This window comes from Molossus molossus, unplaced genomic scaffold, assembly GCF_014108415.1.
Source record: "Molossus molossus isolate mMolMol1 unplaced genomic scaffold, mMolMol1.p scaffold_m16_p_6, whole genome shotgun sequence".
Classification (NCBI taxonomy): domain Eukaryota; kingdom Metazoa; phylum Chordata; class Mammalia; order Chiroptera; family Molossidae; genus Molossus; species Molossus molossus.
This window is the reverse complement of record NW_023425399.1, coordinates 66,798,773-66,825,312: the sequence shown is the minus strand read 5'-3', so window position 1 is coordinate 66,825,312 and position 26,540 is coordinate 66,798,773. Positions and strand designations below refer to the sequence as shown.

The 26,540-nt window shown below is 36.9% G+C and overlaps 1 protein-coding gene across 1 annotated transcript in view; it reads right to left on the bottom strand.

The window, feature by feature from the left end:
- Positions 1-26,540, bottom strand: part of L3MBTL4 (L3MBTL histone methyl-lysine binding protein 4) — a 381,883-nt gene that overhangs the window by 94,821 nt on the left and 260,522 nt on the right. The window contains exon 14 of the mRNA XM_036245527.1: positions 17,725-17,795. Coding sequence (XP_036101420.1) covers positions 17,725-17,795 — 71 coding nt within the window. The remainder of the gene's footprint in view (positions 1-17,724; positions 17,796-26,540) is intronic.

The window sequence follows — 26,540 nt, the reverse complement described above, 5'->3', positions numbered from 1 at the left end:
CTTATTTTACTTAATAATGACCCCAAAGTGAAAGAAGAGTGATATTGGCTATTTAGAGGTGCCAAAGAGAAGCCATAAAGTGCTTCATTTAAGTGAAAAGGTGAGTACAGTACAATAAGATATTTTGAAAGGGAGAACACATTCCTGTAACTTTTGCTGCAGTATACTATTATAACTGTTCTATTTTATTATTTGTTATTGTTATTCATCTCTTATTGTGCCTAAGTTATACATTAAACTTTATCATAGGTATGTATCTATAGGAGAAAAAAAAACATGGTATAAATAGGGTTTGGTACTATCTGAGGTTGCAGGGAACCACTGAAGGTCTTGGAAGGTATCCCCCATGGATAACAGGGGACTACTGTATTTTGCTGGGAGTCTGAAGGACTTGGCACCTGTGCTTATGAAAGGTTTCCTGAGGAATGCCACACAATGGCTTCCAGTATATTACATTAAAAATTCCTGGCTTTGCAGAATAAGTGTTAATAGTGTGGATAATTAAAAGTGGCAGTAGGTATCGCAGAATTCCCAGAGGGGTATTACAATATTTCCAATCAGTTAACCACTCTTCTCATTAAATGTTGAGGGTATGTATTTGGCCACTGAACTCTGTGCTAGATTATGGATGGACTTCCCTCGTAGCTTCTCAAATACCACACTGTTCAATGGCTATTTGGGAGTTCTTTGGAAAGCAATTGGAGGTAGTTTCAAAGCTTACTAAGTAAGAACCTAGAGAAACATCTGGCAATGACTAAAAATTTTTCTTTAATTCAATTTCATAAACAATTTTTCTTTGATGTTTTGTTTTAAAAATAATAACTATAGATACTGAGAACATGTTATTGATCAGAAATTCCTATTAACTGGTACTATCACATCAACAGAATTTTAAATGATGTTAGGTAATGGCTCAAAAGTTTATAAAGTTTCTGGAGTGCTTTCTGAATCATAAAGCAATACAATATGTTTAGCATATTTTCAGTATCAAATTAATTAAAATATACAGAGTATGGCAGTTGACATATAGCTAACTTTCAACTAATTAATATATTGAGTTACAATAATATGAATCATGCCTACACCTTGCCAGATGCTGGTCAAAATGAACAATAGGGTGGACTCCACTTTATATGCCTCTTGTGGAATAATAAACACCAATTTCCACACATTTAAGCAATGGCAAGAATAAAAAGGTCAAACACTCTTATTTGAGCTTTGCAGCTGAAAGGGCAGTGGGTTGAAAACGTATGTATTTTATTACATCTGACCTTCTGAGGCAAAAGAGAATCTCAATTTCAGTTTTGCAAATAGCTGACTCTTTTCTTACTTTGCCAATAGTGGAGAATTTTCTGTCTCAAGAGTCAGTGAGCAAGTAGGCTAATGGGCATAAAGAATTCTGACATCGTTAGTTTTTAGAGAAAGAACAACTCAACAAACTGGAAAATGTACAGCAATAGCCCCAAACCGGGCTATGCAAATTCACTGCCCAGATGCACATACTAGACTGGCTAGGCAGAAACCATCACAACTCCAGTACACAGTCTGTCAATTTATACTCCCCACAACAAATTTAATATTTGGAAGAACAAGTCCAATGTTTGAACATGTGATTATCATCCTATCCTTGCTAATTATGTCCTCCTATTTTTAAATGTTATAAAGGGATTTCTTATATATTTCCAGCTGGTGTGAGCTCTTTCAAATATACTATGCTGAGATAGTTAAGATGATCTATAATTTGTTTATGTGTATTAGTAATAAACCTGCTTGCATAGCTGAAATATAAATTTGATAAGGCAATAAACACTGTAGAGAAAGGGGCAAGGAGCATGGCTTCAGAAATGCTACAAAATTCATTCAGTACTGAGTGTCCACTGCAGAACTGGCACAAGGCCCAGAAAATGCAAAAATAAGCAGATTCCCAGCCTATGAGAAGTTCAAAGTCTAGCGGGCACATAACCATGTACAATAAGGGCAGGGAACTCAGCATTGTGCAAGAAGCCATGAGGAGGAAGCACACGTGCAAATGCCCTGCACAGTCTGCCTGCCGGGCCCCCCTAGTCCTGTCCTTCACACACTCATGCCTGTCTGATGGGACCTCTGGCAAAGGCACTGCCTCATTTCTGATGCTGCTCCTTAAGTCCCTGCTCTCTCCCGACCTTGGAGACAAATGTTCTCAGTGCTACACTGTGTTTGTCCATTCTTAGCGACATGTTTCCCACTAACGGCTCTCAAAACTCCATCTTTACAGCATTGTGCATCTCAGAGTGAGAAGTGATGGGCTGAGGCACCTGACTAGCCTGCATCTTTATGACCCTTTCGGCGAACAGACTGTCTCACTCCAGCTCCTTCATGTTAGGAGGCAGCACAGGGAGGTAGCCCAGGGTGTGGGCTCTGAAGTAAGACCTGGGTTCAAACCCTGGCTCCATCATCATTACTTGTGAACCTAAGGGTACATGATTCAATTCCTGTACCTTAGTGTCCATTCATCTGTAAAACAGGGAACCTCCAACATAGGACTAAGACTCTTATACCAGGTAATCCCAGTAAATGATTTAGCACACACAGTACTCATATTGTAAGCTAATGGATACAGTCAGCCAGCCTTCTTTTTCCCCTTGCCCTCTGCCCTGCCCTCCCCGATGTCCGATGCACATCTCCTCACTCTGCAGATGTGGGCCCCTGCATCATTGCCTTAGAGAAGTCCTCAATGGTCTTCTGGCATCCCATACTGCTCTTCCCTGGCACTTAGGACAGCTGAGCTCCATAACAACTAAGACCAGCTCTGCTCTTGTCCACTGTGGTCCCCTCAGGCCTAGTCTAATGCTGGGCATACACAAAGACTGTGTTCAATGGCCAAATGAACCATGGTGTGGCACCAAGAAGCGGCTCTGTGGAAATGCCTCAAGGCCCCTGCACGGTTAGGGAGGCAGCCCCACGTGGGTAGGCTTCAGCCTCTTTCCCCTCCCAGCAGCTCGGCTTTTATTTGTTTACTTCTAGGTTACCCCTCTCCCCTCATGACTCCATTGGAAGACACTAAAATATAGTTTAAAAACTATTTGTTTTCAAAATTCTTTCCAAGGACTTACATTTTTTTTACCTCAGGAATCTATGAGACAATCTGACTAGATAGCTCTACACTGTCTGCTATTGAAGATACAATTCAAAACGCACATCTCTATTTTCAGTGAATAGTTACCTCACCCTAATATTTACATGAAAGAAACCATTTTAAATACTTCAACTTCTCTAAGGAGTTTTCTAGAGGTAGTTAAAGAGGTTTTGAGCTTTGCTGGAATGAAGCCCCCACAGAAAATTTCTAGGATTTTGGCATTCATTCTAAGATTAATTTCTATTGATTAGTGACATCTGGTAATATTATGGTCATTTCACCCATATCTTTAAATTACTAGGCTTCACAGTTGCTAAGCACTGCCTGGAGGTGTAGGATTCTAAGCAGCTCACTCCATGTTGCCATACCCAGTAAACCACTGCGTGAGCAAGCACACTTGATAGTGTGTTCAAGATGCAGAACTGGGGCAGGCAGAGGTGACTTAGATTTTCAGAAAACATTCTTAATTTTAAAGCTAACCAGTAAATGGCACTCAAGCAAGGCCTGCTTTGAAAGCTTCTTATTCCTCAACACCTATGGTGACAGGAGAAAAAATAACTGATAGAGACCCAATGATGAAATAAGCCCCTGCAATTTAGCCAAATGCAAACCATCATCTGACAGATGTGTGTGTGTGTGTGTGTGTGGGGGGGGGGGGTGTTGCCCGAGGCTACGAAAATGGTGGCCACACCCAGATTCTCAGACACACCGGAAGGATCTTTCCGCTACATTCCAGAATGTGTGTGTGAAACACAGATGACTAAATTTTATCTTCAGCCTCTTCTCTGTATACGGCAACTCTGTGGGTTTTTTTTTTTTAAACATTCCAATATAAACTGTGAAAGTAATTGCTTCTGCAAGTGGCCAGAAGGAGATTATCTGGAGGTGTACTTATCAGCAAGGCTGAAACACCTTGGTATTTTAGGGAAGCAGCAATTTCCCCTATTTCTGTACTAAAGCATGGTTTTGGGTAGATATGTCCATATTTCTTTAAAATAAAAAAGACTCGGGCTGTAAAATTCATTCATGGTAAGACAGCAATTCTGTCATCTCCAAGGAGAAATTTCTGGCCAAGAAGAAAGGCACTCTTCTTAACAAAAGGAAGACTGTCATCACACAGAATAAGAATGTCAGAGACACTGACATGGTTTCTGATTTCAGACTTCAATGCCAACCTTTTCAACACAAAGCAAAATTACCAAAGTTTCTGCACAAGTTTGCTTTCATGTTTAAATGAGAACTTAGCAATGGTCAGAGAGAAAGCAAGTCACACAGCATCTATAACACACCCACCACCCAAGTCCGGAGGTCAAATTTAAGGTGTTTTTGATCCACCTCTGATGAATTTACAGAGAAAGGTTTGAGTATGGTCATACCTTCATATATTGCTTTATTTTTAACAACCTTTCATGTTAATTCTCTCTTCTGACCCTCTCAACTGCCACTTTCAGAGGTAGAAAAATGGTCTCCATTCAGTCTAAATGGCTGAGCCCCATCAGGCAGCGAGTTTGTGGCTGGGCTTAGAGACAGGTCTCCCAGCTCTTCTTCTTCTTCTTTTTTTTTTTTTAATCCTCACCCGAGGACATTTTTCCATTTTTTGTTCAGGTAGAGTGCGAGGAAGAGAGAGAAACATCGATGTGAAAGGAACACATTGAGCAGCTGCCACCTGCACGACTGACCAGAGCCGGGGACAAACTGCAACCAAGGGAAACTGTACGGGCCCTTAGCGGGAATCAAACCCGGGTCTCTCAGGACCGCAGGTCGACGCTTTAACCGCGTCAGGGCCCAGCTCTTCTTCTAATGGTACCTTCAACTGAAGCACACAGTGACTGAGCCTGTGAGCGTGTCATGACAAAATAGTGCTTCCAAAGGAAAAAGTTTTGAATTTGCAAGAAAAATCTAAACTGTATCTTTAAGCTGTAACAGCTGTGTGACCTTGGACAAGTTACCTATCCTGCAACTCAACCACCTCAGCAAGAAAATGGTAACCACAATCCTTTGGAGAGAAAATGGGCCAGTAAATATGAATCTGCTTTATAATATGGGAGCTGCTAGATGAATATGTTGTTATCATTATCATAGGGAGCACATTAATAAAATAGGTATTTGATGCCAGTATTATCAGAGTAGCTACATCCAGAATAACTCAATACTCTCACCTGTATTTTTAGTTTCTAGTTTCCTTAAATACTTGTTATTTTATTATTTACTTCCTCATAATTATTTTATAATCTGATTTTCTGCATATTAAAACCACTTGGCAGTCAAATGTTGAAGGAAAATGGCATCATCTAAAAAATGGGGGGAAAATGAGAAACATCCGTAACAAAAACAAATTAATAAATAAAAAAATAAAATAAAATTATTTTAAAGAGAAAAATAAATCAATTTAGAAAAGCATAACAAAACAATGAGGGAGGGAGAAATATATAAATAATAGAAAAAACTGTTGTCTTTGCTAATAAATAAAGTCTAAGACAAAAATGATACTGATATACCCCCATAAGGCAATGGTAACTGTGGCAACAAGAAGAGTTGCAATGTACACAGAGTCACTCAACCAAAGACCTAATTAATATATTAAATATATTTCATGTATATTTTCTTATGATACTAAATTATTTTATGCCCCTTATTTATGTGAAATTACTCACTTTAGTAGCTACTCCTTTAATTTATAAAGGGATGAAAATTTCTGTGTCTCCCAAATTATGTAGTAGATAAACATAACTTATAAAAATAACCTGTGTACTAGGATCAGCAACAACACTCATTTCCTACTTCTCATTAATGCCTTTTAAGTCTGAAGAATTTTGGTTTAGACATCTAACAAAACAACTGTCCAATGAAATAGCTAAGAATCATTTACATATATTTAAGACATCAAATCCTGATTATTTAGAAATAAGGTGTTTGACACTCCTACTTAAAAATCTTCTCTCTCTGCAATAATGGAATATCAAAATAGTAGTGTTGTCTGGGTAGAGAAATCCAGACAGTCTTTGGCTGAAGACCTTTTAAGAAAACAAATTCTACTCCCTCATTCTCTCAATTATTCCAGTCCTTTGAATCTTCTATCCAATCTTTTGCTGTATCCTTTAGAACAATCCCTGAGCTCTTCTATACTGACTATATATTTATGGAGTGTAATTCCCAAGTTAAAAAAACTGTTCTCAAAGAACAGGCATGTTCTCTCCAAGAATACTGAGTATTAGGGCAGTTTTTTTCCCCCAAGTCCTCGGTACCTATCATCAAGACAAAAAAGTGTCTTACACCATTGACCTGTTGGAGAGAAGAGGGGCTCCCTCTCTTTGATCCTGGGTACATTTTGGAGGTAAAAGTTCTCTGCTGTAGTCTGAGGTATTTCCCACTAGCATTTAAATTGGAGACATGGAAGAGAAACCTGGCAACGCCCTGGGAGAAATTATGAATAAAGGAGAGAAATGGTTTACTTTTGGGGAACCACTCTACCCTTGTACACCCACACGATTCTTACATGTTGATAGACTTTAAGAGGGAAATGTCCACATTCCTCAGATCTGACAATGGGAAGAAGCTGAAATTATTAGAATTCCCTAGAACATTCCCTGGGATGATAAATCTAGGAATCCCATTTTGGTCCCAAAGAATACTGTGCAGTATTGGAACACAAAGCTTAATTCTATTCCAGAAAAATGATCTGTTTCTCTCTTGTCTCTGGGTTGTCCACTCTTCCACAACTCTGAACAGTAAACAAGTAGAGGACCCTTAGGGTAGCCACAGGTGTCTGGCCACTATCCTTTAACAAAGTTTTGTTAAAGTGATTTAACTAGGTAAAGCTGTATTCTGATATCACCAGAGACAGTGTCAGTGTGGAGAAGAGGATGTGTCAGAGGCAGGTTCCAGTTCAAGAGGGTTACTTTTGGAATACTCTGAGGAAGCTGATGGCATGGCTGCCCACACTGCACCAGGCTTGGTGCTGCGGAATTTAGTTTTCAGAGTTGTCAGTCCCTCAAGACTTATAACTAAAAATAAGTACCTACTCATTAAAGCAGATTTATTTTTATTTAGACTTTTGCATTCTTGCACTATTACTTCTCTTTACAATTGGATTTTCAAAATATTTTGTCAATAACACTTATAATTCTTCAAAATCCATAACCTATAAACTATGCCTTAATTCCAACAAGAAAACTGGCTCTCTCACTTTCATGTTCTCCTGGAATTTAACAGAAAAACAGTTTACATGAAAAGAAGGGCAAAGGGAATTTTTGGAAAGATAATATAGATTAAACACCAAGCTAAAAAAAACCCAAAAACTCAAGATACCCTAGAAAGGAAGTTACAGGCATCCCAGAGCCCTCCACTCACTCCCTAGACTCTCAGAGCCTATGGGCTACGTGATGGCAGCTTCCAGCAGGCCTGGGGGCGTAGGTGTTTAGAGCATCCGGCAGGGAAATAAACTAGTCATTCAAATCTCAGCACCTCCAAAATCTATAACTCTACACCCCTAATCTCAGCCAGCCTCTAACTTGGGATAAAGTTCTTTGTCACTTATTTTTTTAAGCAAAATAAAGTTAACTCCTTTTTAATGAGAAATGTTTACTCTATTCTATTCTTTCTTGAAAAGTCTTACTATTAATATTTTAGCTGACACCTAGAGAAAATAGTAGAGGGCCTGCATGGAGGTATTATAAGCCTTGAGGCAGTCTCTACAGTCAACAAGAACCAGCACATTTGTATGTTGTCTTATGGCACTACAGATGTTATCAGGGCTATCGATATTTTTCTAGACTACAGTTGAGACTATTTATCTCATACTTTCATTATGCTATCCGTCTCCTTATGCTTAACTGTCAGACTATTCTCCTTGAGTTAATTGTGGGTACCAAGCTCCTGCCCTTAGAATCATCTTTTAGCCCACTGCAAATAATTTCCTTCCTCTTCCTAAAAACTCCAGCTTATCTCCGTCTCTCTATATGGCCCATGTTACTGCACCAAATACCGCTGAGTCATTACAAAGGTGCTTGAAAAATTCCTGTTTTATTTTTTAGGGCACTTTTAGGTTTACAGAAAAATTGAGCAGACAGAATGAGGGGTTCCTACATACCCGATCTACTCCTCAACCTCCCCAACAGTTTCCCTTAATATCCTGCATTAGTGTGGCATAGCTCTTACAAATGATAAAGCAATGTTGACATATTATTACTCTGAACGAAAGTCTACAGTTTGCATTAAGATTCACCCTCTGTGTTGTGTCGTTCCAGGAGTTCTGACAAATGCACAATGCCTTCAGGTATCAGAGGCCTCAGTTCCCTCTAGTATACTCTTACCTTTCCCTGTTGTCTTTGAGTTTCCTAAAGAAAGTTCTTAGGAACTCCTTCCTTTTTTTTTTTTTTTTTTGATTGCATTAAAATTAAGTTTCTTATTTATTTATTTATTTATTTTTGTTACAGATGTTTCTCCTTTTTCCCCCATTGACACTCTCCTCCCCCTCCCTCCCCGCCCTGTCCCCAGCTTTGTTGTCCATGTCCATTGTTCATGCATACATGCATATAAGTTCTGTGGTTTATCTCTCCCCCCCACCCTCTCTTCTGGGGATTGTCACTCTGCACCCTACTTCCACGTCTCTGGGACTATCCTGTTCTTCAGACCGTTATGTTTATTATATTCCACAAATAAGTGAGATCATATGATACTTGTCTTTTTCTGTTTGGCTTGTTTTGCTTAGGATAATACTCTCCAGGTCCCTCCATGTCGTCTCAAAGGATAAGAGATCTTTCTTTCTTACAGCTGCATAGTACTCCATTGCGTATATGTACCACCGCTTTTTTATCCATTCGTCTACTGATGGACATTTGGGCTGTTACCAGATCTTACCTATTGTAAATAGTGCTGCTATGAACATGGGGGCACATATAGTCTTTCTGATTGGTGTTTCAGGCTTCTTAGGGTATATTCCTAGAAGTGGGATCACTGGGTCAAATGGCAATTCAACTTTTAAATTTTTGAAGAAACTTAAAATTTTTAATTTTAAGAATGAACTCCTTCTTAAATAGAGTCTGTGTCTCTATTACAATATACTGTTATTATATTGGGGCCCTAACTGATGTGGAGGTCAAGGTTATTGGTGAGGGGAAATGTTAGAGTTTTATGATTAAACCCAATTTCTTTTTAACAGGCTTGAGTCCCTGGCTGTGAACTTCAGAAGAGTTTCTTGGCCTTTCTTTCTTCCTTCCCTACTGTGAGATATATGGCTGAAGGGCACTGAAGCTATCTGACTGCCTTTCCCAGAGGACACACTCCTGGTAAAGTAGTTTCCCTTGAGGGCAGGACCTCGATTCTCTGACGTATCTAAGAAGAGTGGCTGATTTTCAGTTTTTTCAGCTTTTTTCCTGCTGTGAGGATGGAAGTGATGACTTACAAACTCTTTACATGTCAGAATCCTAACCAACATTCGTTTTTTAACTGAATGATTCCCATGAGCAAATGATGTCAGGAAGAAGCCTGCACAAAGCCTTTTTGCCTCAGTTCCCTGTGAGAGCAAGTCCTTCAGACATAAGCCCTGAAAAGGCCCTTAAAATTCAGTATACATATAGGTTGTAACATAAGTCGGTTTTCTAAATAACATAGTACATAGTGTGACCATTCATAATTTTCCACGTTTCTCTATTCTTTATTATGTAAACTAAAAATGGTAGAATGTATTTTCAGCAAATTGAAAGAACACGTCAGTGACAGACTCTCCCCTAAGGGAGAAATTACACAGTAAGCCCGAGGGTCATTGCTGGGGATCATGAGGCCCTTCCAAAAGCTGGGCAATCACTGCTTGGGGAGCTGCAATCAGGGTCATCACCTGTCTGAAGTCATTGCCACACAGAGTAAGATAGACTCCTTGGACAGACAAAGCACTGATTTCAAAAACGAGTCTCCCCCGACAACCCCCAAAAGCAGATATAGGTATCAATTTGTAACTAACCTCATTCTCTCATAGGTAACTCTATGTAGCATGTTCCAGGATGAGTAGCAACAATTTATTAATTCAATGGTGATTAAAGATCTTTAAGCAGCCACAGAAACATTTGTGATATACTATACAACGGAAAGCACTAACTTCTACCATCACATAGACTTGCATCATAATTCTATTAATTAAATATTCCTGGTAATTAGATGCCCAGAGGGCTTTTAACATGTGTGTAAAATTAGTAGGTTTTTGTTAACTCACCTGCCACAGAGAACTAAGTGAAATAAAAAGATGTCCAAGATTTTTACCTTTTAAACCTACAGACAAGGCCCGTAAATGTGGATTTTGATATAATGCTTAAACCCATCTTGTATTCATTCTTTGGTTCCCTAGTTATAGTTTTTCTTTTTCCTGTTAGTTTGATAGTATTTATTTGCTTGCTCTTATTTTCCTCAGCTTCTCCTGACTCTAACTTTCTGATGATACCACAGCACTGTCTTTCCTCCACTGGATTCAGATCTTTCCAGAAGAAGGTGGCACCATAGCTCTAGGTGTGAAGAGAGTCTTGGACACACACACATAATACCATCAATGACAGAACTTTTATGTTTCAAGTATACAACAGAACTTCCTATATAGAGATTATTTAAATTAGTATAAAAAAATAAATTATTTTTAAAATGGTATTAAAACATTTTAAAAAATAACAATAAGCTGTTATAAAATTACCTTACTCCTCATCAAACTCAATTCCATATTAAGTAAAGATAAAGAGAGCATTAACAATCTTGAAAAAAGGTCAGTAGCAAAAATCAAAATTGAAGCAGGTAGTTCTCAAAAAGGAAGGAAAACAGTGGCTGCATCAATCTGCATTCCCAACAAAGACCCAGTGATCCCACTTCTGGGTATACATCTGAAGAAACCTGCAATACTCATTCAAAAGAATATACACATCCTTGTGTTCATTGCAGTGCTATTTATAATAGTCAAGATATGAAAGCAATCCAACTGCCCAACAATAAACAAGTAGATAAAAGCTGTGGTACATTCACACAATGGAATGCTAGTCGGCCATAAAAATATTGAAATCTCACCATTTGCCATAGCACAGATGGACCTAGAGGGTGCTAAGTGAAATAAGCCAGACAGACAGAGACAAATAACATATGATTTCAGTGATATGTAAAATCTAAAAAACAAAATGAATGAACAAACAAAATACAAAGACTTATAAATATAAAGAATAGATTAATAGTTGCCAGAGGAGAGGGGGATGGGAGGCTGGGTAACAAAAGTGAAGGGATTAAGAAGTACTAATTGGTAGTTACAAAATAGTCATGGGGATGTAAGTACAGCATAGCGAATATAGTCAATAATATTGTAATAACTATGTATGGTGCTAGGTGTGTACTTGAAATATTGGGGGGAACACTTTGTAAAGTATATAATTGTCTAGTTGCTATGCTGCACACCTGAAACTAATACAAAATAATGTTGATGTTAAGAAATAAAATTAAAAAAAGAAAGAAAACTAGTCCAGCCAGTGTGGCTCAGTGGTTGAGCATCAACCTACGCAGCAAGAGGTCACTGGTTCAATTCCTGGTCAGGATACATGCCCAGGTTGTGGGCCCGATCCCCAGTGGAGGGATGCAGGAGGCAGCCAATCGATGTTCTCTCTCATCAATGTTCCCATCTCTCTCTCTCCCTTTCCCTTCCTCTCTCTCTTAAATCAATAAAGAAAAAAAATTTAAAAAGGAATAAAATTATAGAATATAGTATATAAATAAATAAACAAGAAAAAGTCTCATATATTTGTAGATGGAGTCTCAAAAAAGGAGAAGAGAGAGAGAGAACAGAGCATAAGCAATAGTAGAAGAGATAATGGTCAAGAAAATCTCAAAGTAAAGAACAATACATACACATAAACTTGAGAAGCATTATGTGTCCCCAAAAGACAAATATAGAGATATGTACATTAAGCACTTTATAGTAAAACTGCTAAAAATAACAGGCAATAGTAAAATCTTATAAGCAGGCAGAGAACATAAGATATACTCTAAGACACAGTTCCTTCAAAGGAGACACAATAAAGCTACATCTGACCTCTCAAAGGAAACCATTTGGATCAGAAGACAATGAGAATTCATCCTTAAGGCCTGCAACAAAATTAACTGTCAATTCAGAGTTCCATAACCATAAAAAAAATATTCTTCAAAAGTTAAGGCAAAAGAATGACATTTCTGGACAAAGAAAAACTTTTTAAAAACACAGAAGATACTCTAAAAGAAATACAAAAAGGAGTTTTTCAGACAGAGAAAAAAGATGATTCTGTACAATGATGTATATTATACTAGGTATAATATCTACTACAAGAATATTTAACATGCATAACCAACAAGCTAATATGTGGAAAATAATATAATAAAATAAATTCTTGGTTAATAAAAATAAACCAAGAAATATAAAAGCAAACACAAAACTGTTGAGAAAAATAGAAAACAGTTATTAAAATGATATCTATAATCCCAACTTAACAGCAATAGCACTGCACACAAATGTATTGCGTATTCAAATTAGCCCTGCTGGGTTTGGCTCAGCAGTTAGAGCATCGGCCTATGGACCAATGAGTCACCAGTTTGTTTCTGGTCAAGGGCATGTACCTTGGTTGTGGTTTGTCCACATCCCTGGTTGGGGTCATGTGGGAGGCAACTAGTCGATGTGTCCCTCTTACTTCGATGTTTTTTCTCTATCCCTGTCTGTCCTTCCCTCCCACTCTATCTGAAAATAAATAGAAAAATATCCTTGGGTGAGAATTTTAAGAAAAATAAATAAATAAATAAATAAATACTCAAATTAAAAGACTACTATCACCAGATTGGATATAAAAGTTAATATCATATGCCAATTACAAAAGACATACTGAAATATAAGGACAGTGCTGATCGCCTTAATTTATGACAAGCAATTGGGTAAAGGAAGGCCTTTTAAATAAATGGTGCTGGATTAAGTGAATATTCATATAAAAGTGAATCTTGACCCCTATGTTTTATCATGTATAAAAATAATTTCTAGATGCACTTTCAATCTAAGTGTAAAAAAAAACAACAAAAAAAACAATAAAGATTCCAGGATTAAAAAAACACCCAAAGTATCTTCATGAACATGCAATAGGCAAACTTTTTAAACAGAACACTAAATGTGCTAACCAAAATAGAAATGATTGATAAATTATATTTAAATTTTGAATTTCTATTCATCACAAGGCACTACTAAGAGAATGAAAAAGCAAATCCTAGAATGGAGAAGATGTTTGCAATGCATTTATCCAACAATGGACTCATTTATAGATAGTAAGAATTCCTTACTATCAATAAGAAAAAAAAGCCTAAAAGACAAATGGTAAAGATACTTCATAAAATAAGATATTCAAATAGCAATAGCATAAAAATGTGTTCAAGCATATTAAGCCCAGGGAAATGCAAAATTAATTGCATAAGTAAATACTATTGTAAACCCAAAAGAATGACTAAAACTATAGAGACTGACAAAAAGTAACTGCTGGTGAGGATGCAGAGTGCCTGTAATCTATAATCCATGATGGGAGAAATGGACTGCTACAGCCACTTTGCTAGAGTATTTGACACCAAATCCTGAGGTTGAATTTATGCAAACCCACTGACCCAGAAATTCCTCTTTTAAGTATATCCCCTATAGAAATGCATACACATACCCACCAACTCACATAATAGAATGTTCCTAGTGGTAACATTGGTAAAATAGAGGGCAAAACTGCACAAACAACCAACATTAAAATGGATAAATACATTTTTATATCATCATAAAATTAAATGATATACAGTAATGAGAATAAACAAACCATGCTTTGAATGGATCTCACAAACATAATGTTAGCAAAAGAAGTCAGACATAAAAGGGTACATAATGTATGATCTCACTTATAAAATGATCAGCATAAGGATAAAGTAACTGATAGTGACAGAAATCAGAAGAATAATTGCCCTGGCAGGAGGCAGAAACTGCAAGGCATGAGGTGGGAGTCCAGTCAGCTTGTATTTCATGACCTAAGTGATGATTAAATGAGTGTGATCTGTTGTGTGCTTGGCTACAATTTTTACTTAAAAGAAAAGAAAAGAATCTAGCAGTGTATATGTGCTGACTCAGCAAGCTAACCATGATATATCAGCAAGTAGAAAAATAAAGTGAATTGTAGATTATCAAATATAATATGATTCTATATTGGTAGAAAAAACAAAAAGGTGAATTATTACATCCAAAATAAATCTATAAGCCATTTATTAACAATGCTTATCTCTTTCATTTTTTGTTTTACAAAACTTTGTATTTTTAAGGAAGTGAGCATTAGTTACACATTTGAGTCCAAAATAACCAATAGTAATAAAGAAACAGTTTTCTAGTTAACCATGCCACACTTCCAAAGGTGTTCCCTGGGGTGGCACAACGTGTTAGCCCTGACAGCATTACTGTCTGTGGTACCAAGTGGCTGAGTTTTAGATGCTCTGGTTCTAGAGTTCTCTTGGCGGGCATAAGGGCAGATCACGTAGGTGAACAGGTCCTTTATACTTAATGTAAATCACTTTCATTAGCCTCACTCATGTTCAAAGGAAATTTTGTGAAGTCCCTGTGGAACACTCATTAAGCAAAGGTAAAAACCTGAAAGGCCACTGCACAGATGCCCAGCTCAATCCCAGAGAAGAGACGTGGTACTGCCAAACATGTCAACTATATGTTCATGCATTATTTACTGAACAGAAGGCACAAAGGATAACTACCATTTGCCATGTCTTAGGTGTGACACTCAATGAGCTTGCCTGTAAACCTTTATTAAGACAAATTCCAACTTACTTCTTCCAATTTCACTACTAAACAGCCTTTAAATAATCATGTTTTCCTCAACCAATTTATATTATTATAAATTAATTATTCCCTGGCCAGTGTGGCTCAGTGGTTGAGTGTCGTCCCGTGCACCAAGAGGTCCCTGGTTCTATTCCCAGTCAGGGCATGTGCCTGGGTTTCGGCTCCATCCCCAGTGGGGGATGTGCAAGAGGCAACCAATCCATGTTTTTGTCTCATCGATGTTTCTCTCTCTCTCTCTCTCTCTCTCTCTCTCTCTCTCTCAAATCAATAAAAACATATTAAAATAAAACCTTTCTGTCATCCAATTTTACTTCTATTCATTGTTATGAGAAAGAAACAATGTTGAATCTCTATGAAGTATACTTATAAAATACTTAAAAATAATAGGTAGCCTTTTAAAGACTTTTTAATATTTTTAAATATAATAATTTAGACAACAAAAATGTTTCCAAAAACTGAAAAGATACCCAACACATGAAATCTATAAGCTACCTGTGTTTGTGTATACATGTGTATACAATCTCTAAAAATCAAAGGTATACTATTTTCCCTCATGGGAAAAATAGAGAACAAATTTTAGTCCATTTTCCTTAAAAAAATAATAATAATAATCCTAATGAATTAAGAAGGTGTTTATCCAAATCTATACCAGATCAAAAAACAAACACACAAAAAACAAAGGCAAAGATTTAGAAATTATACTTAGATTTATGGACTTACTAAAAATAAAAGGAAAATATTAAATAATCATTTAATATCACAACAGTGATATACTCTCATTATTTTGTCTCATGCAGGTTACAAACAGAGAAAACGAGCTTAGTTATAATAATGAGGATTAGGCCAATATGAGGAAGAACCAGTTTGTGTGACAAAGGCTAGAAGAGAAAGCAGGTGCTAAATACATCCTGTCAATTTTGCTGGGCTAGAGTAGATCCCTGAAGGCCTTTTCTCAACAAGAGAGGCTATGGGCCCCAGGCAGCTAGCTGTGTGCTGGGCATCAGGCAGGGTGCTTCCGGGAAGGCTCCTGTGTTATTACTGCTCTGTATCTGTGAACAGAGACTTTTACCGTGAGGAAATCAAAATGTTTTGATTAAAAAGCACAGTGTATGCATGAATAAATAAATGTATGTGGTTATAATCTTTTTTTAAAATGATGCAGTCCTGGCCTGTTTGGCTCAGCCGTTAGAGGATCGACCCATGGACCGAAGAGTCCTGGATTCGGTTCCCGCTAAGGGCACATACCTCAGTTGTAGTTTGTTCCCAGCCCAGGTTGGGTTTGTGAGGGTGGCAACCACTCGATGTCTCTCTCACATTGATGTTTCTCTCTTCCTTCCTCCCTCTCTCCCTCCCACTCTATCTGAAGATAAATGCAAAAATGTCCTCGGGTGAGGATATAAAAAAAAATGATGCAGAAAACAAGAAGTGCATATTAAACAAGTTAGGGATTTCATCTTTCATATCATGCACATGCATTTTGCTAGTGATATTTTCTATTTTTGCATGGATGATCCTCATTACTACTTTTACTATGTGAACTACAAAATTGTGTATCTGTTTTAACAGGAACATATACATAATTACTCTGTGGAGATATTTTCAAAAGTGTCAAAATATGAATTAACACACTGACACTTTTTTAGGGCTCCATGTAGCATTCCAAAAGATGTTGTTTACATTTGTATGAGGCGGTTTCTGAAGTATCAGTTATTTATTTTCTTTTCTGCAAAGTGCTGTTCAGAACCAGTTACATCACACAGAGATTCCTCTGCTTAGGAAGAAATGTGTAGATGCACAAGGAAACCAAAGTAACTTAACTGCCCTCTATTTTCTGAGGAAAAGATGACTCCTTCCTTTGTGGCTGATTTCTTCCAACCACAAGCTGAGCAGGTTAGCTTTGCTCATGGAAGTCACAGCCCTTTTGTTCAATGACTGCCAAGTATACTCTTTTCCCTTAAGACAAGTAGAATGAGTAATTGCAATGGAGATGACGTGCAGTGCTACCAAACTGGGCTAATTCGTTGTACTTTTGGCCAAGTCAGCAGAAAACTCACTAATTTCCTTTTTCTCTAAAAGATAAACAGACCTCCTATCATGTTTTGGGAGATACAAACCTATGAAACTACTATGGCTAAAGGCATAATTATACTAATTAAAAATTACCTATGTTTCAATCTGACCAAATAAAAATTGTTGCACTAAATTAACACAACCAAGGGAAAATTTATTCCTTGGCTTGCTACAATATAATCCCAAAATTATAGATGAAATTTTTGTCTACATTGAGCCTTAATTGGAAAGAAACATAATTAAATGAAAACATGTACTTCTTTTTCCTATACTCTAATAATCCCCCAGCTTTTAATAATTAAACTTTTTTACAATAATCTTCTTGCCTGTCTTACTAATGAGGTACATTTCCTGGTCCGCTGACTTATAAAAGTTCAATGAGACACTTCTGGTTTCCCTCTGTGCCCTCTGCAGATGGCAGAAAAAGATTTACCACTGAGACTTTTACTTCCACAGGTTTAGATTTGTCCTATCATGAGTGAGTACCACAGAAATCCCAGTCCTTTCACTTTAAAAATGAGAAAATTAAGGTTCAGAGCAGTGAAGTGACAGAACTTATTATTCCTAAGGTTGGGACTAGACCGCAAGTCTCTCGACTTAGAGGCAGGTTCTTCCCGTCATCCCCCACTGCAACCGTAAAACCAACCAAACAAACAAATAAAACATCTTCACAACAAAAAGTATAGTCTGTTTTTACCTCTGAAGAGATTGTCTAAGTCAAGATCTTCTTTTTCTTTGATTTTCAAACACTTTGCCTGCTGTACAAGTCTGGACAAAGAACAGAAATAAAATTTAGATTGATTATCCTGTGAGGCAGGAATAAATCATGACAGCAGCACACATTTAAATGGAAACCACATATAGAATATAAGGTTAAGTTAACATACTAACATTTCTCCTTTGGAGAAAGATTTAATTCACTTTAGGATGCATATTATCAAGATACTTTTATATACAGGATAGCCTACTTTTATTTGTTTAAATATGCTTAATATGTCCCAGATTGCAAATGCATCAGTCAGTAACATCACTGTCTATATATGGAAGACATGTTCCCATGGATTATATGTGAAGATGTCAATAAGCTTGCATTAAGCCACCTGCTTTGTAAGTGGGTTGATTAATAAACAACTTACATTAAAAACACACACAAAAAAAACACACAGAGTAAACAATGGTGAATTAGCTAGTATTTTGCTCCACAGAAAATTGTTAGAAAACTTCTTCAATTTAATATTTAACAATACATTTTTGTTCAGAAACTCTAACTCTGAAATCAAAACTTAAAAGGCCCTCTCTCTTCTATTATTGCCAATGTTTGTAAAACTCCCTGGAGAATAATCTCTTCAGATTCTCAGGAGGAGCTATTAGGGACTGTAGGTGGGTATATAATTGCTACTGACAATTTTAGCCCTTATTTTAATCAGAAGATTATATACATTGTGCTCGAACAACTGTATAAAGTAGTTTGGTAACACTGTTGAATGTCAGAGAGTTAATTAACTTTTAAATGTTTCAGTATGCAGTAAGGACTAATTTTGTAACTTGCATGGAACTTCATAAAAATTTGAGGCTCATAGTTTGTAATGGATATGGTAGGTTCTAAAATAAAACTTTCCCAATGTTGCTAATTAACTAATAATTAATTTTAGAGCGAACTCAAGATAGTTGATTAACTTATCTGTAATATTTAGGATTTTAATGAAAATTATAATACCTTGCTTTGCAAATATATTTTGTGATTGCACTTGGAGAGCAACTCTCTTGGCTCATGCTCACAGACAAGCCTTTGAGGTAGGCAGACATGCCTGCACTGTGTCCATTTCTGATTTAGACAAGGAATCTGATTCAGTTACTAAAACCTTACATGGAAATATAAGTGACTTGTACTATATTTGAGGTAATTTTATCTATATGTTCTATAAACATGTATATCATGATAGAAACATATTCAATTTATCAGTTAGATTTGTTTTAACAATTAAGACTTTTTTATTGTTGTTGTTACTTTCTCATAAAAACAACAACAAGAAACTGAAAAATAATTACTGAAATCCCATTTTGGGGCTTTAAGAGGAGGCTCTACATAGCTACTGTTGAGCATACTAACTCCGGGTAGTTAATCACCTGTGGTGCAGTGCAAAGAGCAGCACACTTAGTGTAGGAAGACCTGGCTCCATGGCTTAGTACCTGTGTCCTAAGTTTGTGACCCAGGGTGCAGGTGTAAATTCTAGAGGTCTCAGCTTCCCAATCTGCAAAATGGAGATAGTACTTGCCTTACAGGGTTTGTTCTGAACAATTAGTGAAGCAATATATTATAAAATAGGCTACAAATTCTTATGCATCATGGACATGCATAAAAATGTGTGGAATAATTTCATTAATTCATTATAGATAATTTTCATTATATTCTCTTTGTGTATATCATCAGGATTTATTTACATTCTTAAAGGAAAAATATAAACTACAGAAAGAGGGCTTAAATTTAAGCAGTGAGCATCTGGTGGAGAGAGCTAGTCAACATGGAATGCTGGAGGCATAATATGTGCACAAAGTAGTAATTTTGCAAAACTTAAGGTGGAAAAATATTTTAGCTCTGTGCACACATTTCTGGAAAACCTTGGTAATTTTCCCCCAAGCTTTAAACATTTTATAAAACTGATTTGATTTTTAGACCATCTTAAAGCATCCCTCTGCAATATATGCTGATGAAGAGCTTGGTTCTAGATTACAAAATTAAAGGATAGAAGTTAGTATGCCTTACATAATTGTGATGGGGATTTTAAAAAGAAACATAAAAATAAATCCACTAAATGTATTGAGTGGCTTTTTATTAATATGCCAGGTACTGCAATTAATCACAAATATGTTTTGATATAGTTTGTGCTTCCAAAATTATGACATTGCTATAGAGCTAAACCAAGGCAAACCCTGCAAACAGTTCAGATTCAGTTACATTTCCTGAATGAGGTAGGTACCTTCCAAGCACTCCCGGAACTCTAGATTTCATTTAACCTCATTTCATTCTCACAAAAACTATAAGGTAGGTATAGGACCTTTGTTATTAATAAAGAAATTGAGGCTCAGAGATATTAAACCAGTTGCCCATCTTGGGCACACAGTGAGATGATGGTGGAGCCAGGACATAAACTGAAGCCTTCATACTCCAAATTCCAAGTTTCTTTCTAGTGGACACACGATGTAGGGTTTACTGAGCATTTACAGAAGGCTTCAAGGAGATGTCACAAGCAGAGCAAAAGAAAAGGAGAGAGAATAATAAGAATGTCCCTGGAAGCTGGAGGGAGGATATTGCTTGGCACTAGACTAGTAGGATTACTTTGAAGAGGACTCAGCTGTATCTGGTCCAGAAAGAATGGGGATGTGGATGACTGATGGGTTTGCAAAAGTCTAGGGAATTAGACTGGAAGAGAACGAGCATAAGCAAAATGGGAGGGGGAAGTGTTCTGGAGACGGGAATAAGCTAATCAACTTATTTGGATGAAGCATCTGTGCTGTGCAAGGAAAGAAAAGATCAAAAGTGAGGCTGAAAGAATAAGTTGGAGACAAGCTGTGGAGAGGTCTGCATGTTGTTCTCAAGTGTCTGGGCTTTATCTTGATGGCAGTGGGAAAAGGCACTGAAGTGTTGCATCATAAAAGCCTACTGCATATAGTCAGTTGAAATGTTTGTATTTTAGCTAAAAAGATAGTATCATTGAAATTTGCAGGTATCACTATTTTACCAACAATTCTTGAAGCCTGGCTTATACATTTTGTATAGTTTTCAGAGCTTCAGGCACTCTAAGCAATATTCAAAATCTTTTATTAATAGTATTGCTGTTGCTGCAGCAGGTGTCAAGCTACTTGTCTGTCTGTCCTGACGCATTCTAGAGTATATATGACTTAGAGGATTACTGCTTCTTTTGGTGAGACCTGCCACCATCATCTGATAATCTCTGCTACCACTGTTTTTCCTCTTGTCTTTTCCTTAGGATTTTGCTACTTTCAGATGAAAAACAAAGAAGAGAGACTGCGTGTTCTCCGACCCTCTTTCTATGCTTCCACTACTTTGAATGTGGCAAATTAGTGGCTACCATTTCTGTGTTCAGTAAATGATAAGCCCTGAACTAGATACCTAACATGTAGGAAGTACTATGAACCTTACATTTATGTGTTGAAAATGACAGCGTAAATGGCTTGCCCAAAGTCACATAATAAGCAGACGAGTCAAAGTAAGAGAGCCAGAATTTGAATTTAACTCAGTGTAAATGTAGCTAGACTCCTTCTACGGTAGGAGTTGGCAAACTGTAGCCCACACATAAGATCCTGTCCATTGCCTGTTTTTGTAAATGGAGGGTTACTAGAATACAGCCATGTCTATTCATTTACTCACCGCCCAAGACGGCTTTCACACTACAGTCAAGCTGAGTAATTGTAGCAGAGATCTGGCAGAGCTTAACATACTTATTATCTGACCCTTTACAAAAAAAGTATGCTGACCCCTGTTCTAGAAGTAAAGTAAAAGGTCCCTAGGGCCAGAATATACATCCCACATGTCAATGTTTTACTTTGCTATTTCCCCAAAATTGCCTTAATAACTGTATTGACTTATTTGCTTAAAAGGCAAATACTGGGGTTTGACCACCTTTGACATTTAGGTACATTGTCCAAGTCCAATAAACATTTCTTTAGGCTTTTCCTACATGTAGGCGTTGCATTCAGCCAAGATGGAGCCTGTGTCAAGAGACTGAGCATCTAACAGGACACAGCTGTGTGCACTGCCAGCGTTCTCACGAAGGAGGCTGGGAAAAGGGCAACAACACAGAAATGCAGAAGGTGCTATGGGATCACAAACAGGAGAGGGATTTTCTGCTTCAAAGTCAAGAGATTACAAAAACCTTTCAGGAGAAAATGAGTCTGAACTGAACCTCAAAAGAAATTTTACTATGGGAAGTACTGAGAGGCACAAAGCGAAGGCACAGACATGTGGAGGAAGGGGTGAGAAGAATTAGTAATGGGGCGTGGTGTGCGATGAGGCAGATGTGCAGGCTGGGGGCAGATTACGAAGGCTGCAAAAGCTTCCTACAGATATACATACTGCATGCATGCTTGTATGTATGTATATTTGTATATGTGAATGTATTTATAGTAAAGCAAAATGGATCAAGGACCTGTAAGACTATCAATCTAAAGAAGGATTCATACAATATAATTAGTTTGTAAATAAAAAGTAATTAAACTTTGAAGAACACTGTATTATAAAGTATCAATAAATAACACATATGAAAATGTTTACTGCAGCATTATTTATAAGAGGAAAAATACTGGAAACAGCCTGAATACCTGTCAATAGGAAAATGAGTAAAATAAGTTAAGGTATGTCCACACTATGGAATATGATACAGTTATTAAAAATAATGCACTGAATCCACTTGTATTGCTATAGCAAATTATCTACAATGTATTGTTAAATAGATGAAATATATTTAGCTGATATCTTTTATCGTCAGATTTTCTTTGAGCTAGCAAACAACGGTTTCACAGGCTGTCCATAAGGGATAAGGCAAATTTCCTTATTCTTTGTGGGTACTTAGTTGTCTATGTCTTTACAACATTTCCATATAAAAATAAAAGTCCAAGACCAGATTATGTTTCTTCTGGTCAGAAGTGTGGATTTACTCACGGGTGCCTCATTTAGTCTACCATTATACACTTGGAATAAAATGTGTGTGTATTTTATTAAAGCCTCAGAATTTAATGTCAGCGTCCTTTCAAGATTTGTTCTCATGTTACCCTTTCAGCGATGCAGCATCTTTCCCAATATTTAACATGGTTATATTATAATCTACCCAGAGCGATTCAAGCTAACCTTCCAAGAAGCATTAACAGAAAATTAATGTAATTTTTTACAAAAAGAATGAGTGTATTTCTGCATATCTGTATGTATCCATACATACAGAAAAAGTGTAAAAGACAACATGACAATCTATTCACACATATAATCTCAGGACGTGGCGTCAGAGTTGAGGAGTGGGGAGTGAGAATTTATTATTGTTTTAAAACTTCTATATTACCTGATTTATTGCTAGGAATTTTGTCATATTCTTATAAGCCTTTAACTTCTGCTATTTGATAGGAAAAGGTCTGGGTATTATTAATATTTTTAATTTTTCTACTTATATTAATCTATATTTTCTCATTTTCCTATAATACACAAGCATTGCTTTACTTATGGAGAAAAAAACATGTTAAATGTCCTAACTTTACTTTTTGCAATAAATGAGAAATAATTACTGTAAAGCTAGATTAAGTATGTAGATGAGAAAAAAATATCCACTGGTGCTTGGTTGACAAATTTTTGTTTATCTGGGGTTCAAGAACACCAATGTTTCCTTTTGCAAAGAATCATGAATATTTTAGCACACTGTTCTACAGAAGTAGATAGGATTTGATTACTAAGAGCCGGGGCTAACCCAGGATTCCAGAAATCCAGAAATTCACAATAAATTATAAAATGCCTTAAGAGAATCAGTTCAGAAAAGTATTTTTTAAAGTTTTTAAGGCATACATTGGTTAGTTTATAACATTTCAGCAAAATGGTAACTTTGTTTAGGAACCACAGGGCTATAATGGAAGTGTCAAAGGAACTAAGACAAGTGGACGTGAAAGAGGGCCCGGTACTCTCCTCATCACGGTTTCTGTCTACACTCCTGAGTTGATCTTGACACACCTCATTTCATTTTTTTTTTAATATTGTTTTATTTATTGATTTTGGAGAGAGAAGGAGAGAGAGACAGAAACAGCGGTGAGAGAGAACATCAACTGGCCACCTCCTGCATATACCCCACTGGGGATTTGGCCCACAACCTAGGCATGTTCCCTGACCAAGAATCAAACCAGCAACCTCTTGGTGCATGGATCAACACTCAACCACTGAGCCACACCATCCGGGCCCTCATTTCATTTTAAATCTGCAAAATATTCAACAGAATCCTGCCCCCTTTTTTCTTCATGGCCTGGATCTGCTTATGGTCCCTAGGACTTTAAGATGGGTAATGGCTGAATGCATTTTAAGTGTTACCCTTCTCCTTCTTTCATGGCACACATTACAATCTGTGATTTTTCTCTTTAATTATGGTTTACTTGTATTTCACTCTCTACCTGAGATATACTCCTTGCAGGGATGGGACTATATTGTTCACTTCCATATCTCCTGCCACTGACATACCACATGGCAACAGTAGAAGCTCCATACGTATCTGCTGAATGAATGAATGAATGCTGATGCAATGAGTGAATCAACACGCCCACTGCCAAGACTGCAGGGATTAGAGTCATCTTGCTTAAGTACAAATATCTGTTCTGTCACTTTCTAGCTTGGGGTGATTTTCTTATCACTAAGTGAAAGCTGAAAAAGGACATGGATTTTAGTCTGTTTTGTTCACTGCTGTATCACTAGGACTTGGAATAGAACCTTTCTAAATATTTGTTCAATGGATAAATGTTGAATGGATGAATGGGTTCAATTTTAGAACCTGGCTATGGTCAGAATCTTGAATTCAGCAAGGTAGGTGTCATTCAGGTATTCACATGCCATAAATCAATCTTTTCTGGCTGAATCTTAATTCTGGGGTAGGAGGAGGTACAAAATAGTGAGCAGAGCAATGACCTGGAAGTCAGAGGGCTTGAAACGTTGAAATTAATGACAGTATCAACAGGAAAATGAATTCTTTAGCTTTGATATCCTTATTTCTATGTTGAAAAAGCTGGATTAGATAACCTTTTGGGTCCTTCCCCATTGCTAAGCTCCAGGATTGTCACACCTGGTTAGAGGTTCCTCAGGGTCCTCAGGGAGGGAACTTGTCTGGATGGCCTGCAGATTTTCTGTCCAGCCACAGTCCTCTACATGCTCAGGAGGAGCCTGGGTGTCTTCGTACTTTGATCACGGCTCAGCTGATTAAGGGTTTAATGTAGTTCCAGATGCTGAGTAATATTACAGATAAATAAAGGTCTGAATTTCTATGTTTGGTGTAAAGATGTGTGGTATGTATATATAATTAGAACTGATCAAATTGCAAGGCTTTAAAATCAACAATTTTTATAAAAAGAAAAAAGATATGTAACTACTCTTTAAACAGTCTCTACTATGTGCCAGGCCCAGTTATACAACTATACTATCTTATATCTATATTTATCTATATCTATATACCTGTAGTCAAAATCTAAGCCTCATATTTTATCTTTACAGTTGAAGAAATTGAGATTCTAAGAGGAAAACTAATGTATATATCTGAATCAGTCAACTAAGATTTACTAAGACTATAATGGAAAATTAATGAAGAAAAAAACAAAAGCAAAATGGAAATTGGTTCTTACTCTTTCCCAGCCTCCAATCTTTTTTGAGAAAACAAGGCACACACTAAACAAGTATTAAAAAGGCACATGTAGACACACATACATAAACTATGAACAAGAAATGAGATTATCTCTTACTTGATCCATATCCCAGGGCCTAGCACAGTCCCTGGCACACAGCCGTTGCTCAAACTACCTAACGTACTGAGTGCCTACTAGCTGTCTGGCATTATATTCGGTGTTAGAAATATAGAGACGTGCAAAACACAATCTCTAACCTCAAGAAGCTCACATGGGTTGGAGCTGCTATAGAAAACTTCAAGACAGAGACAAGCTTTGGAGAATGGAGAAGATATAGGCAGGAATAAACGAGGTAGGAATGGGAACAAAGGCACCAGCTCAGGAATAAAATCCACATTGTGATGATGACAGGGGTGAGCGGGACACTGGGTAGCCTTTATCCCCAAAGCAGTGAATTTATGTGAGAAGGAGTGAGAGAAAAGACAGATAGGTTAAAAAAATCTATTTTATAACTTGGAAAGTTAATGTGGAACGACCCACTAACGTTATTTTAATTCTGAGACTGGACCTCATAAGAAGGTATTTATGTTGCAGTTAATTTGAGTAGTGGAAATAAACTAGTTGGCTCGTGGCAGGGCTGTGCAATTTATTATGAGAATCATTAAAGAATGATTCCACTACATGCAATTCTCTCTGATCACCATAACTTTCCCCAGCCATTTTCATCATCAATATAGGCCTTAGGGAAGTGCATAAAGTTAATATTATGGCAGGCATTAGGAAAAACAAAGTAAGTTTTATTAGGCATTTTCTTGGATTTTCTTAATAGTAATGATTGAATATGACAGGTATTTTAACTAATGATGGTTCTACCAATTGTGTGAATTAAAATATATTAAACACTGCTTTAGAGAGGTAAAAGAAGTTATTAAAGAATACTTATGTGGGTTGGAAATGCCAGAAAAAAAAATGTCCTACTTTGGCCTGAAGAAGCTAGCTAACAGAATACAGGGGGAAGTTGGAAGAGTTGCATTTCAAAGTAATTTTCTTTATGATAAAACTTTTAATGAGTATAATTTTATTCCCTTATTAGAAATGAAAGCCTTTAGTATATTCAATGTGGAATATATATAGTATAAA